General features: G+C 35.6%; 2 protein-coding genes across 12 annotated transcripts in view; one reads left to right on the top strand and one right to left on the bottom strand.

The window, feature by feature from the left end:
- Positions 1-8,529: 8,529 nt before the first annotated feature.
- LOC107591514 (transcription elongation factor SPT4-like) lies at positions 8,530-10,269 on the bottom strand. The gene is made up of 5 exons (XM_016280680.1): positions 10,071-10,269; positions 9,561-9,667; positions 9,182-9,237; positions 8,888-8,941; positions 8,530-8,800 (listed from the first exon to the last, which is right to left on the bottom strand). Exons 1-5 carry the CDS (start codon positions 10,137-10,139, stop codon positions 8,733-8,735), a joined length of 354 nt encoding a protein of 117 aa, XP_016136166.1. The 5' UTR covers positions 10,140-10,269; the 3' UTR covers positions 8,530-8,732.
- Positions 10,270-10,767: 498 nt separating this feature from the next.
- The window catches only part of LOC107591513 (heat shock factor protein 5-like), a 4,496-nt gene continuing 3,278 nt past the window's right edge, over positions 10,768-11,985 (top strand). For all 11 annotated transcript variants that reach the window (XR_001609881.1, XM_016280677.1, XM_016280675.1 and 8 more), the window contains exons 1-2: positions 10,768-10,873; positions 11,099-11,594. Coding sequence is in view for 10 of the 11 variants with exons in the window: in XM_016280677.1 (XP_016136163.1) it covers positions 11,129-11,594 (466 nt within the window). In the remaining variant the exon portion in view is untranslated. The remainder of the gene's footprint in view (positions 10,874-11,098; positions 11,595-11,985) is intronic.

The raw sequence follows: 11,985 nt of genomic DNA, 5'->3' as shown, positions 1-11,985 counted from the left end.
CAATCCTTATTGACAAGCTGGGGTCACTGCACTAAACAAATTACACTATAAAAAACGACTTTTTTGAAGTATAACAGATTATTATAAGAACATTTTGAATTCCACATTAAATTCCATGTTGCTTGACATTTTTTGTATCTTTTGTGAAATGTACTAGCACATTCTGAGTGAAAATTGTTTTAAAATGAATCCCACACCACATTTCTTTCAGTGTAGAGATCAATGTAACGCTCTCACGGAGGTCAAAAATGATCTTTTTTTTATTTCAATTAAATGAATGCACTATATTTTTGTTTGATAATGTTTTTTTATTTAATGATTTGCATTTTTAGGGGATTTAATGATACTAAATTATATTTATGAAATAGTTGTGATCCATTTTTTACCTGTTCCTTACTTTTTAAGCATCAACCTGAAAATGACATTTCCAAATTAAACTGTCATGCATCTTGAATACTTTGGGGCACAGACTTCCAAAAATGAACATTCTGTCATTAATTACTCACCCTCATTTCATTCCAAACCCGTTAGGCCTTCGTTCATCCTCGGAACACAAATTAAGATATTTGTGATGAAATCTGAGAGCTCTCTGACCCTCTATAGAGAGCAATGCAACTGAAATGTCCCCAGGTCCAGAAACACAGTAAGGACATCGATAAAATAGTCCATGTGACATCAGGGGTTCAACCGTAATTTTACGAAGCTACGAGAATACTAAAAAGAATAAAAATTATAATAACTGATGTCACACAGGGCTGGGCGATATGGCCAAAAAAATGATCACAATATGATTTTTCATATCAGTCGATATCGATAATTATCGCGATAAATTTCAAATCTTTATTTCTTTCAAGTTTAAAGGCAGATTTTTGCTCCTAAGTAAAAGTTGTAGAACCCAGTCAGTGAAATGTGGTTTTAAACTACGTTTTATTGTCAGAACATGACAAACACTTCACGTTTTTGAATTCTTTACACTTTTCCAGACATTTTTCCAAAAAATTTCTGCATGTTCTGATGAGTTGATATTGTTTCAAATCATGAAGCAGGTTTGTGTTGCCTGACTTTGATGATGATTATCAGTGCAGGCTGCAATGATGATAAAATAGCATTTTTTGTCTCTTAGAAATGCACATCTGACCGTAGCTTGAGTTAAGATGCAGATGTAAATGTATGTTCATTATCAAAAACAGTACCAGCTGTAAAAATTGTAACAGCCTCATTTTTATGGTTGAATTTAATTATTCTGGCTGTTTGAGTTTTATTCAAATAGTTACACTGTTAAAGCCTTAAAACCATGGTAAAAATGTATCTGTATGGTTTCTAGGAATTAGTTTGAAAAACAGTAGTGTAAATACATTTAGTATTAATGCACAAACACTATAGCTTAATCAAAAACAAAACTGTATATTCCATTACTAATGTATGCCTACATTAATAATATAATAAAATTCTATATGAATATCCCACATTTCTGCCTCAATACCATAGTGCAGGTAGTGTTACTACAGTAAATCCATGGTAAAAGATGGAGATTTGTAGATTGAAAAGCTATCTGACTGTATCGTTGCACACAGCGTTTCTCCTGTTTGTCAGCGCGGTTTCGTCTTGCTTTAAACTCATCATTACTAATCACTGAGACATTTGTGTTCTTCAGCGCTTCACACTGGATCTCACAGGGGACATTCTAAAACGCTTAACGTGGCTTGCTGTATTAAAACAATGTTTTTTTATAGGACCAAACTCAGTAAACACACAACACACAAAACATGCGTTGCGTTCTTATTCTGGGCTCATATGCTTGTCTGTGCATAGTATGATTTCTTAATAATGTGTTTACTGAGTTTGGTCATTTAAAACACGGTCTTAATGCATTAAGCCATGTTAAGCGTTTTCCTTATAATGGTTTTCTATGGGAGGAAAATGCTTAACACATAATTAAATGCATTGTGTTCTTATTCTGGACTCATCTGCTTGTCTGTACATAGTATACTTTGTTATTAATTAGTGCTGTCAATCAATTAAAAAAAATAACAAATTAATTGCATGTTTTTTTCTCACATTAATCGCGATTAATCCCACTTAACATTAAAGTTTTAAAATATACTTTTATATTGCAATCATTTCACATTCAATCTTCAAATTAATGTACAAACAAAGACATGTTGCATCTTTTTTTATGACTGAAGACCAGTATCACTGATACCGACGCAACTTATATAAAATAGTTTTTCCCCTCTAATATTTAACAATTGACTATAGCCATTTAGCATTACAGTATAATTGAGAGCTATCAATTTGAACATTTATTATTAACTTGAAAAAAAAAACTTGTAATTTAAGTGAACTTAAAACAATCTTCAACCCATTATAATGTCATATTTAGCAACCTGCCCTTCAGCAAGTAGTAAATATGCAGAAATTGAATAAAGTTATCAAACACTACATTCTAAATTAAATATAGATGAATCCTTAAAGCTACCAAAGTTATTGATTTCCTCTTTTTTTTCTTTTGTTCTTTGATTAACAGACATCACAGCAGCTGGTCGTTAGGTTGTTTTGGCTGCTATTACTTTAAGAGCTGCCGCTGCTGAACCTGACGCAGATCTGACACACATCGTATTTTCTCTCAACTTTCTTTACCTTTTCCCCTTCAGGACTTAAAGTCTGAATCGGGTGTGTTAGATGAGGGAGAGAGTGCTGGGCTGCTCCAGGACAGTTTGGAAAACCATTTCAGAGACACCAAAGTTATTGATTTCCTCTTTTTTTTCTTTTGTTCTTTGATTAACAGACATCACAGCAGCTGGTCGTTAGGTTGTTTTGGCTGCTATTACTTTAAGAGCTGCCGCTGCTGAACCTGACGCAGATCTGACACACATCGTATTTTCTCTCAACTTTCTTTACCTTTTCCCCTTCAGGACTTAAAGTCTGAATCGGGTGTGTTAGATGAGGGAGAGAGTGCTGGGCTGCTCCAGGACAGTTTGGAAAACCATTTCAGAGACATGTTCTTAAATAACTCCTATATAATAAATACTACATGCATGCACAGTTTTAAGGCAGCTCTAATCGCCTTTTTGGTAACTTCATGACTTAACTGATGACATAACTATGACATTGCATGCTCATAGTTTCTTTTGCGTTTCGATATGAAATGATACAGGCTACAGCGCACTCCGGCGCATTTGTGTGTGCAATTGAAGAGAACGCACTACGTACGAGCACAGTACTGTTTCCGCGTTCGTTTGACTCACGCCGAGCGCCGGAGGTGAAGTGTGCATCTGAAATGTCTCCCGTTTGATGTGGACCTAAAGACATTCTACATTTAAATAAACGCAATTCTTGTCAAGAATAAAAAGAGACCGAAACAGCAGTTGTGAGGGGGGTGTCAAACCGTAGCTCCGCCCCTGCCTTAATTGTGTTAAATATTTGTTTAATTAATGGTCTGCGTTAATGCACTAATTTTGACAGCACTATTAATAATGTGTTTACTGTTTGGTCTTTTAAAAGCACTGTTTTAATGCACTAAGCCACTGAATATCCCTCTCACAGTGCTGTTTAGTGGTTACGTGACCGAGACTTATCAGCGAGAAACACATCGCTGCGCTGCTGTTTGAACTTTGAGCCGAGCGGATAAATGGTGTGTGTGTCGCGCTTCAAATGAGTAGCACTGATTCATTCATGATCTCTTCGGAGGATCAGAAAGCTCTTGGATTTCATCAAAAATCTTGTGTTCTGAAGATGAAATAACATTATATGGGTTTGGAACGACATGAGGGTGAGCAATTAATGACAGAATTTTCATTTTTGGGTGAAGTAACCCTTTAAGTTTGGTCTCCTTTTATAGAAGACATTTGGCAGATAATTGCTGATGTGAAAAAAGTTTTTTTTTTTAAAGTTACAGAAGGTTAAGTTTATTATTATGAAAAATGCATAAAAATACTATTTTTAATTTTGATATGAAATATGTATTTTCCAAAACATTTTACTCTAAAACTGCATGAAAATCCAAAACAAGTTATGTTCCAAATTTTAAGTTGATATCACAAAAAAACTAATTTTTGTTTCGGCGCAGTATCAAAATGTTCCACTAGTTGACATTCAATCCCATTCATTTTCAATGTGGTCATTTTAGACCGCAAGGAGTACAAGTGTGACTTTTTTTTATAAACTTAGTGTGACATTTTTTTAATATGTCCATTATTTTTGTGGTCATATAGCAGGTGCCAAAACCTTTACCAGGTTTCCTAACATTCTGATGAAGTAAAAAAAGAAGAAAACAAATGACTGAACAGCACTGAGGGTTAAATATTTAAACACGCGTGAAGGTTTTGGTAGTTTTGTACAGTAGAAAGTGAGTCTACTGAGTGTGTGACGAGACTCATGAGACTCGACGGTTGATCTTGAAACAGGAAGCTGATGCGGATCTGAGCTTCAAATCTCTTTCATTTGATTATCAATCAAGCTTAAAAAACTCAGCTTTGTTTTTCAACTCATTTTAATGTATCATGAGGATTTTCATGCTTGAGCTAGTTTCAGTTAGCTTTTAAATGATAAAAAACAAGTTCTAGTAGCTCATAACTAATTAAACATAAGAAATAGAGACCATGCGACCATGAAGACAAGTGCATCATATAATTGTATTTAAGCCAGAATTCAGTCTGCATAATTAGGATTTTGTAATATACGTGAGCTGTATGTAAATGGTTTTCGGTCATATGCTGACTTGCTGGTTTTGAACTGGATCTTTCACTGAGTGTGGGTGTGTTATTGCACCATGTTTTAGGGTGTAAACTCGGTGCAAACCTGAAACACTTTGAAGTGCACAAATACAGCCTACATAGTGAGCTGCTGTTATGTATCTGTGGTTAAACCCAGCAGAACTCAAAACTGAGGAGGGGAGACGAGATCACCTGCTTTCGCGCCCAAATCTAAACGAGATCTTAAAATACAAAAGTGTCTCTAATATAAGAACCTTCATAAGTTCTAAATCTTTTGAAAAGCAATTGCTTTAGCGTTTTAAAGAACCCAAAACATTGATTTGAAGTATCTGTAATGATTTTTGTTTTTAATTAATTTATTAATTTTTGCATTATTTCAGTCAGTCACTTCTCTTCAGAGCACTGAAGTTATTTCTGTCTGTGTTCTAATGAGAAGTTGTACTTTCACTCTTAAGTTTCATTTACTACATTTTAAGTAACTTTCTTTTCTTCATTGGTATAGGTGATGAACCTCATCATAACTCACTGACATGAGATCAGTTTTGAGGTGGGTGCAACAGCATAAAAACAGAGCTTGTTTGCTATATTGGTTATATGGGTGAATGAATATTATTTATTATTTTGCAGTATTCAGGCTAAAAAAGACATTTGCTAATTATTTTGTAATATTAAATTATTTTGTAATATTCAGGCTAAAAAACAAGACACTTGCAAAATATTTTGTTATATATATATATATATATGTATGTATATTAGTGCTGACAAACGATTAATCGCGATTAATCACATTCGAAATAAAAGTTTTTTTACATGATATATGTGTGTACTGCGTATATTTATTATGTATATATAAATACACACACATACAGTATATACTCAAGCATGTAACATTTAGAATTTTTATTCAGTTTAAACAAACCACTTCCTGTCTGCTGCTAGTGTCACATGTACAGTGATGTTTGTTTACTACAGACACACTAGATTAGATATCAAATATCACTCAAACGCTGAAATTATGTTTTCATCTCTTTTGACAAATGGTTTGTTTGAACGGTGTGCTTGTGTTTTCTTGGTTTGATATTTTGTGATCTAATGCAATAACATTCAGACATTTTGAAGTGTGACTTCAGTGAGTGTGTGTGTGTTTAACATCATGTAACATCAAGAAATGTACCATGAAAATGACTTCTGGTAAGAAGTTTGTGCGTGCAGCACTTCTCAGACAGCGTGCTGCTGCAGTGAAACGACTGAAATGACTGTGAAGACTCATTTGTGAGTCAGTCGGTAACTGTTGTTTGCTCGTGTGAAGGAGGTGATGTTTCCCTCTGAAACGTGACAGAGGTGGAGATGTGTTTCTCAAACATGGAAAAATCAGGCCCAACTGGCACGCTTCCCACATCGACATCGAAAACAGAAACTTTCAAAAAGCTCATATTCGTCAAAGGTTAGTTGCAGTGTTTATGATGCAAATGATCAACAGTGTGACACTTTGTTGCATTAAATTACAATTAACTACAGACACAACAATACATTTATGTCTTAATGAACATAAGCACTCGTGTCCCATCTGCTTGCACTTTCACAAATTCTTTGTAAATCTCACAGTAATTAATACTACTTTAAAATCGCTGAATATCACTTATCTGATTTTTTTCAGCTGGACCTGCCAAAATGAATGCTTTAAAAAAAAGTTCATTCTGTTTATATATATATATATATATATATATTTATATCTATTATTATTATAATAGGGGATATACATCATATTTTTGTTAAATTTCAACCTAAAAATTTGAAAATGAGAAATTATACTTAAGGTATTACTCAATCCATGTCATTATTCTTAATTTTGGACACAATTAACAATTGCATGCAAAGAGGGGAAACTGAACTTCCCAGCATGCTTTGAAACGGTCCGTATAATGAGAGTAAATGTTTAGTTATTCAGATCTACTTAATCTTGTTCACTTACATTTACTAGTTCCTGAGTATTTCAGTCATTTAGCAGCTTTAACCCTTGCTGTGCTGAAAATCCTTTACCTAATTTGATGTTCCCTGCCGTGTCAAGTCTCATAATGCTCTATTATCATCAAATCTTCAATTCAATATTTTGTCAACCAGTGATAACTGAAAGAAAACAAGTTGATAAAACCATTGAATCCAATATTTGGTAATAATACAACATAAGTATTTTTTTGCAGGCTCGACATTTTTGACCAGGAATAAGCTACCACAACAAGGTAGGAATAAAATACCAAGAAAGTACAAAAATAATCTAGTGATTGGGGGGAAGTTGTTATACGTCGGTAGCATGATATTTCAGTCAAATATACCATATTTAAATATAATAGGTATTGTATCATCCTCCAAGTCCAGAAAATGTTTTTTCCCCTAATAAACAGTGCATCATGTCCGTTGAATAAACAGCTTGGATGAGTCACATGTATTAGCTTAGTGTGGGTTAGTGGGGTGTTTAGATCCCTGACCATAATATGAGTCCTAGTAAACCCCATTAATGAATCTGAGCTCCACTCTGATGAGGAGACTCTTGTCTGTTTCTCAAGTCGGTGTCAGTTTGATTTCTGCGCCCTCTCGTGGTGTCTTCTCACAATTACACAGGCTTTCTGCTGGTTTTATAAAGTGCATTTAAGACTTTAGAAGACCAAGTAAAGAACATTTAGGGATTAAATTGAAGGGAACAAAATATATATCATTATGTTCTCTAAATGTGAATGTCTTAGAAGCACACGGCAAAGCATTAAAATACAATCTCCAATACTTTTTAAATATTTTACAATAACATAAGTTTAAAGGAACACTCCACTATTTTTGAAAATAGGCTCATTTTCCAACTCCCCTAGAGTTACACAGGTGAGTTTTACCGTTTTTGAATCCATTCAGCCGATCTCCGGGTCTGGCGGTAGCACTTTTAGCTTAGCTTAGCATAGATCATTGAATCGGATTAGACCGTTAGCATCTCAGTCAAAAATGACCAAAGAGTTTCTATATAGAAACTCTTTGGTCATTTTTTAGCGAGATGCTAACGGTCTAATCAGATTCAATGATCTATGCTAAGCTAAGCTAAAAGTGCCACCGCCAGACCCAGAGATCGGCTGAATGGATTCGAAAATGGTAAAACTCAACTGTTTAACTCTAGGGGAGTTGGAAAATGAGCCTATTTTCAAAAATAGTGGAGTGTTCCTTTAATGTTTGAATAGTTCTGCTTCCAAACACTAGAAACACTAGGAAATATTCTACGTTTACTGTAACTTCTGATCACACTAAAAAAAAAAAAGTGATGTTCTTCATCAGTTTTTGTCTTATTTCCAGGGAAAATGTCTAAAGATTCATGAATAAAGTTGCATTTACTTGAAAAGCAATTTGACAAGTCTCGTTTAATGAGAAATTTATCAAAATCAAGTGTTTATGATTACAATGAGAACAAATATCTGCCAGTGGGGTCAGAAAAATCTTAGTTCAACTTACAGATATTTGCTTTTGTTTTATGCATAAGCTCATTTTTGTTCAGTCTCTCAGAAAACAAGAATGCATATCTTTGTTTTCTTTCACAAGTAATATATTTTGATTTAGGGATGTTTAGATATTTGTATCGGAATATTCATATATTCATCAGATATTCATTTTCGCAGTGCAAGCAATATTTAATTAGATTAAGACTTTGTGCTCTGATTTAATATATGTTTTAAAAAGGCCTTAATTTGTGGAAGGGTGAAAGAAGACTTTGTAAGACCTTTTCAACTGTAGAAACCCTACTGACCATATACAAAAAAAAACAGGCTGAGCAGAAACAAAACGCTGTTTATAAAACTTTTATTCATGTTTAAATCATTTACATGGAATTCATAATCAAACAATTATCGATCCAAATACCCAAAAAGTGTAAATAAAAAAAGAAAATCATAAGACATTAAATGAAATAGACACTAACAGAACTGCAGTCACTAAACAGCTGGTTATGTGTGTCGCTTTACAAACGTGATCCATAAAGTGATGTTTTCATGTTTTAACAGCCGTGTCTCTGGATCTGTAGATGACGCCTCTGCTCTTCAGCTCTCGCACCACACCTGAGACACAAAACACAAAATCAACATCCTTCACTTACAGTCATGAGAGAGCCATTCTCCCGAACGAGACCAAAATCTGACACTAACCTGGAGGTAACCGCCCCGTTACCGTTACTGCATAGACGCCTGGCTTGAAGTTACCTGAGAAAGACATCCACATTGTCACTGAGCCTTCCGTAAAGCTGCTTTATAGCTGAACTTGAATTTGTTTCATAATTGATGTAACATTAACACTTATTTTCCAGTTTATTAACGTGAAGCGGCTTTGAAACTATCTGTAATGTGTAAAGATGCTATATATAAATGAATGTAAAGACAGAACTGCTTGAGCACCTGACTGCTTCTGAACACCTCACAGGTAAAGTGCACTCAAATACTCACCGATTCTTTGCCATTTTGCCACCCAACTGTCCTCTGAGCTCATCATAGCAATAACTCTATAATGAGGACACATCACGCATTAGAGCTCAAATGAAATCCAACATATATGCGTGTGTAGAGTTGACTCCAAATGAATATTCTATGAGTTCTGACACCTAACTTTGCAACCCAGTGTAATTCTCTTTCCTAAGCTGCATGGGTTACTGTAATGGTGCTTTTTAAGTGTGAAGAACAGCTCTGCCAAGCATCTCTGTTTTTGGTCTTTGGAAGAAAGCAAGCAAGCCATACTTGTTTAGACCAACACGAGGGAGAGTAAATTATGATCTGGTTTACTTTGGAGTGAATTCTCTTTTTAACTGTAAGAAATACCATTACATACCCATCAAAAGAAGAGCTTGTGCATTCATAAACCATCTCTCGATTGCCCTTCATCTGCAGGTATGATTCACAGTTGTCGCATCCGTCGTACTCAAACTGATCAATGGTCTGAAGCCAGAGAAGATGAAAGATCATATCAGTCAAATAGATTTCCAAGTATATGCCCATACAAATATTTGCCACAGTAAACAAACTACGTTTTAGAGTTTTATAAGGTTGTTACTGTTAAGCCTACAACTGCATCTAAAAATATGATGTGCACTGTATATCTGTAAGAAGTAGATTGATGTTTTCACATGGATGTGCACGCACGCGCACACACACACACACACACACATATTCATAACATGGTATTTCTATGTCCAAAAACATTATCGTGATACGATCCAGAAAGCCAGTCTATAGAGTTGTATGCCAACGTAATATTGTGCTATATTCATCTGCTCCGAGTATCTAAATATGTAAATATATTAATGATGAAAGCATATGTTTTGATTCATGTCTCGTTTACCTTGACAAGAGAGCACAGCAGACACGCTCTCAAATGACGCAGATCTTTCGGGACAGCCTCCAGAGACATTCCTGTTGCTTTGCTGAAATATACTTGAAAACAAACAGCAAACAAACCGACAATAGATTGTTTACAACGACTGTTTCGACGAGTTGTTAGCGTTCGCTAGCCAGAGCCGCACATTCGGCGACGTTTAATGACGTCACTTACACGCGACCGTGATATGAAATATTATTTATTTATTTCTGATCATATAATTGCATAAAATTCTAATTCTGTCGTTAAGCTGCATTTAGATAATTAATCTGTAGGTATTGTGGTTTGTGACTAGTGAGCTGCATTACCTACTACATTCCAATAAGAACGTAAAAAGAGTTTCGTGGAATGGAAATGATCGAATTAATAGAAACACAGAGCCTATTCATTCCATAATGTTTTTTCCTAAATATATACCGTGACAGTCCAAAATATTTTTCAAACAAAATGGATTCTAAAGCAATTTTAGAGGGTGAATGCAAACGAACTGCGCAAATTAATAGTTTCATAATGGAATGGGAATGCTCCACTGAATAGAACCCAACGCCTATTAATTCGATAATGTTTTTTAAAAATATTCCACAAGGTTTAAAAATATTTTTAAACAAAATTAGCTATTTTAGAAGGTGACTGTAAACAAACTGACCAGAGCCCGCTGTTAACTCACGTGACCCGAGAGGTCACGTGAGCCTCATTCTGATGCGGTTTGAATGTGATTTGTATGTAAACGCGCATAACGGCTCCAGTAACGGCTGCGGTAGAAGACGGTAAACCTTGATATTAATAAATCGATTTAATTAACAAAGTTTCATAGATTTGGATGATATACATGTATTGTGTTCTATTATGATCACACCTTTTATATTTATTGACTATTTCTAATGATCTATTCGATCTAAGCTGTATCAATTATGAGCTAATGACTTGTTTACCATTTATAAGTTGTTTTTGAATGTTTATAGTGATGTTTATGTCATTTCCATGATCTGCAGGTCATTAATTGATTATTTGAGTTGACCGTGATGGATGCGGAGTTTGATAAGTCTCTTCTCAGAGTCCACATAAACTACAATAACTTCCCGGCTAAGTTGTGGCGTCTGATAAACAATCCCCAAAACGACTCGGTCTTCTGGAGCCCAAATGGAGAGAGCGTGATCGTCGACCAGCAGCGGTTCGAGGACGAGTTGCTGTCGCCGGTCAAACAAGACGCTAAGCTGTTCAAGACCACCAACTTCACCAGCTTCATCCGGCAGCTCAACCTCTACGGCTTCCGGAAGGTTTATGACAGGTCCTTCAAGGACAGACGCCGAAACCTGCACCACTTCCACAATCCCGTCTTCAAACAGGGTCGGCCAGAGCTTCTGGTGCACATGAAGAGGCTGACCATCAGTAACAAGGCCAAGATGGAGGCCGGAGAGGAGGTGACCTGTCGTCCCCCGCGCCGCGACCATCAGCAGTCTCAACACAACACTACAGATGCAAAGAGAGGCCAGTTTAACTTTCATATGCTAGACTGAACGTTCACTCTAAAAAATGCTGGGTTAAATACAACTCAGTGCTGGGTCAAATAAGGACAAACAACCCAATTGCTGGGTTTGTCCATATTTTACCGGTTACTTATGGAAATGGTAACTATTGCAAAGGGGGATACATCAGAATTTTTTCACACACAGACACACACACAGGTTTGTTTTTGTGAAAAGTGGGGACTCTCCATAGGGGTAATGGTTTTTATACTGTACAGACCGTATATTCTATTGCCCTACACCAACCCTACCCCTACCTCTTTGTGTAGTCAGGTTTAAGTTCCCACCAGAATAGAAAAACAGGTACACACACACTCACACTCACACTCTCACACACACACACTCACACTCAC

Source organism: Sinocyclocheilus grahami, unplaced genomic scaffold, assembly GCF_001515645.1.
Source record: "Sinocyclocheilus grahami isolate Dianchi unplaced genomic scaffold, SAMN03320097.WGS_v1.1 scaffold142.1, whole genome shotgun sequence".
Classification (NCBI taxonomy): Eukaryota; Metazoa; Chordata; class Actinopteri; order Cypriniformes; family Cyprinidae; genus Sinocyclocheilus; species Sinocyclocheilus grahami.
This window is presented reverse-complemented; position numbering and strand designations above follow the sequence as displayed.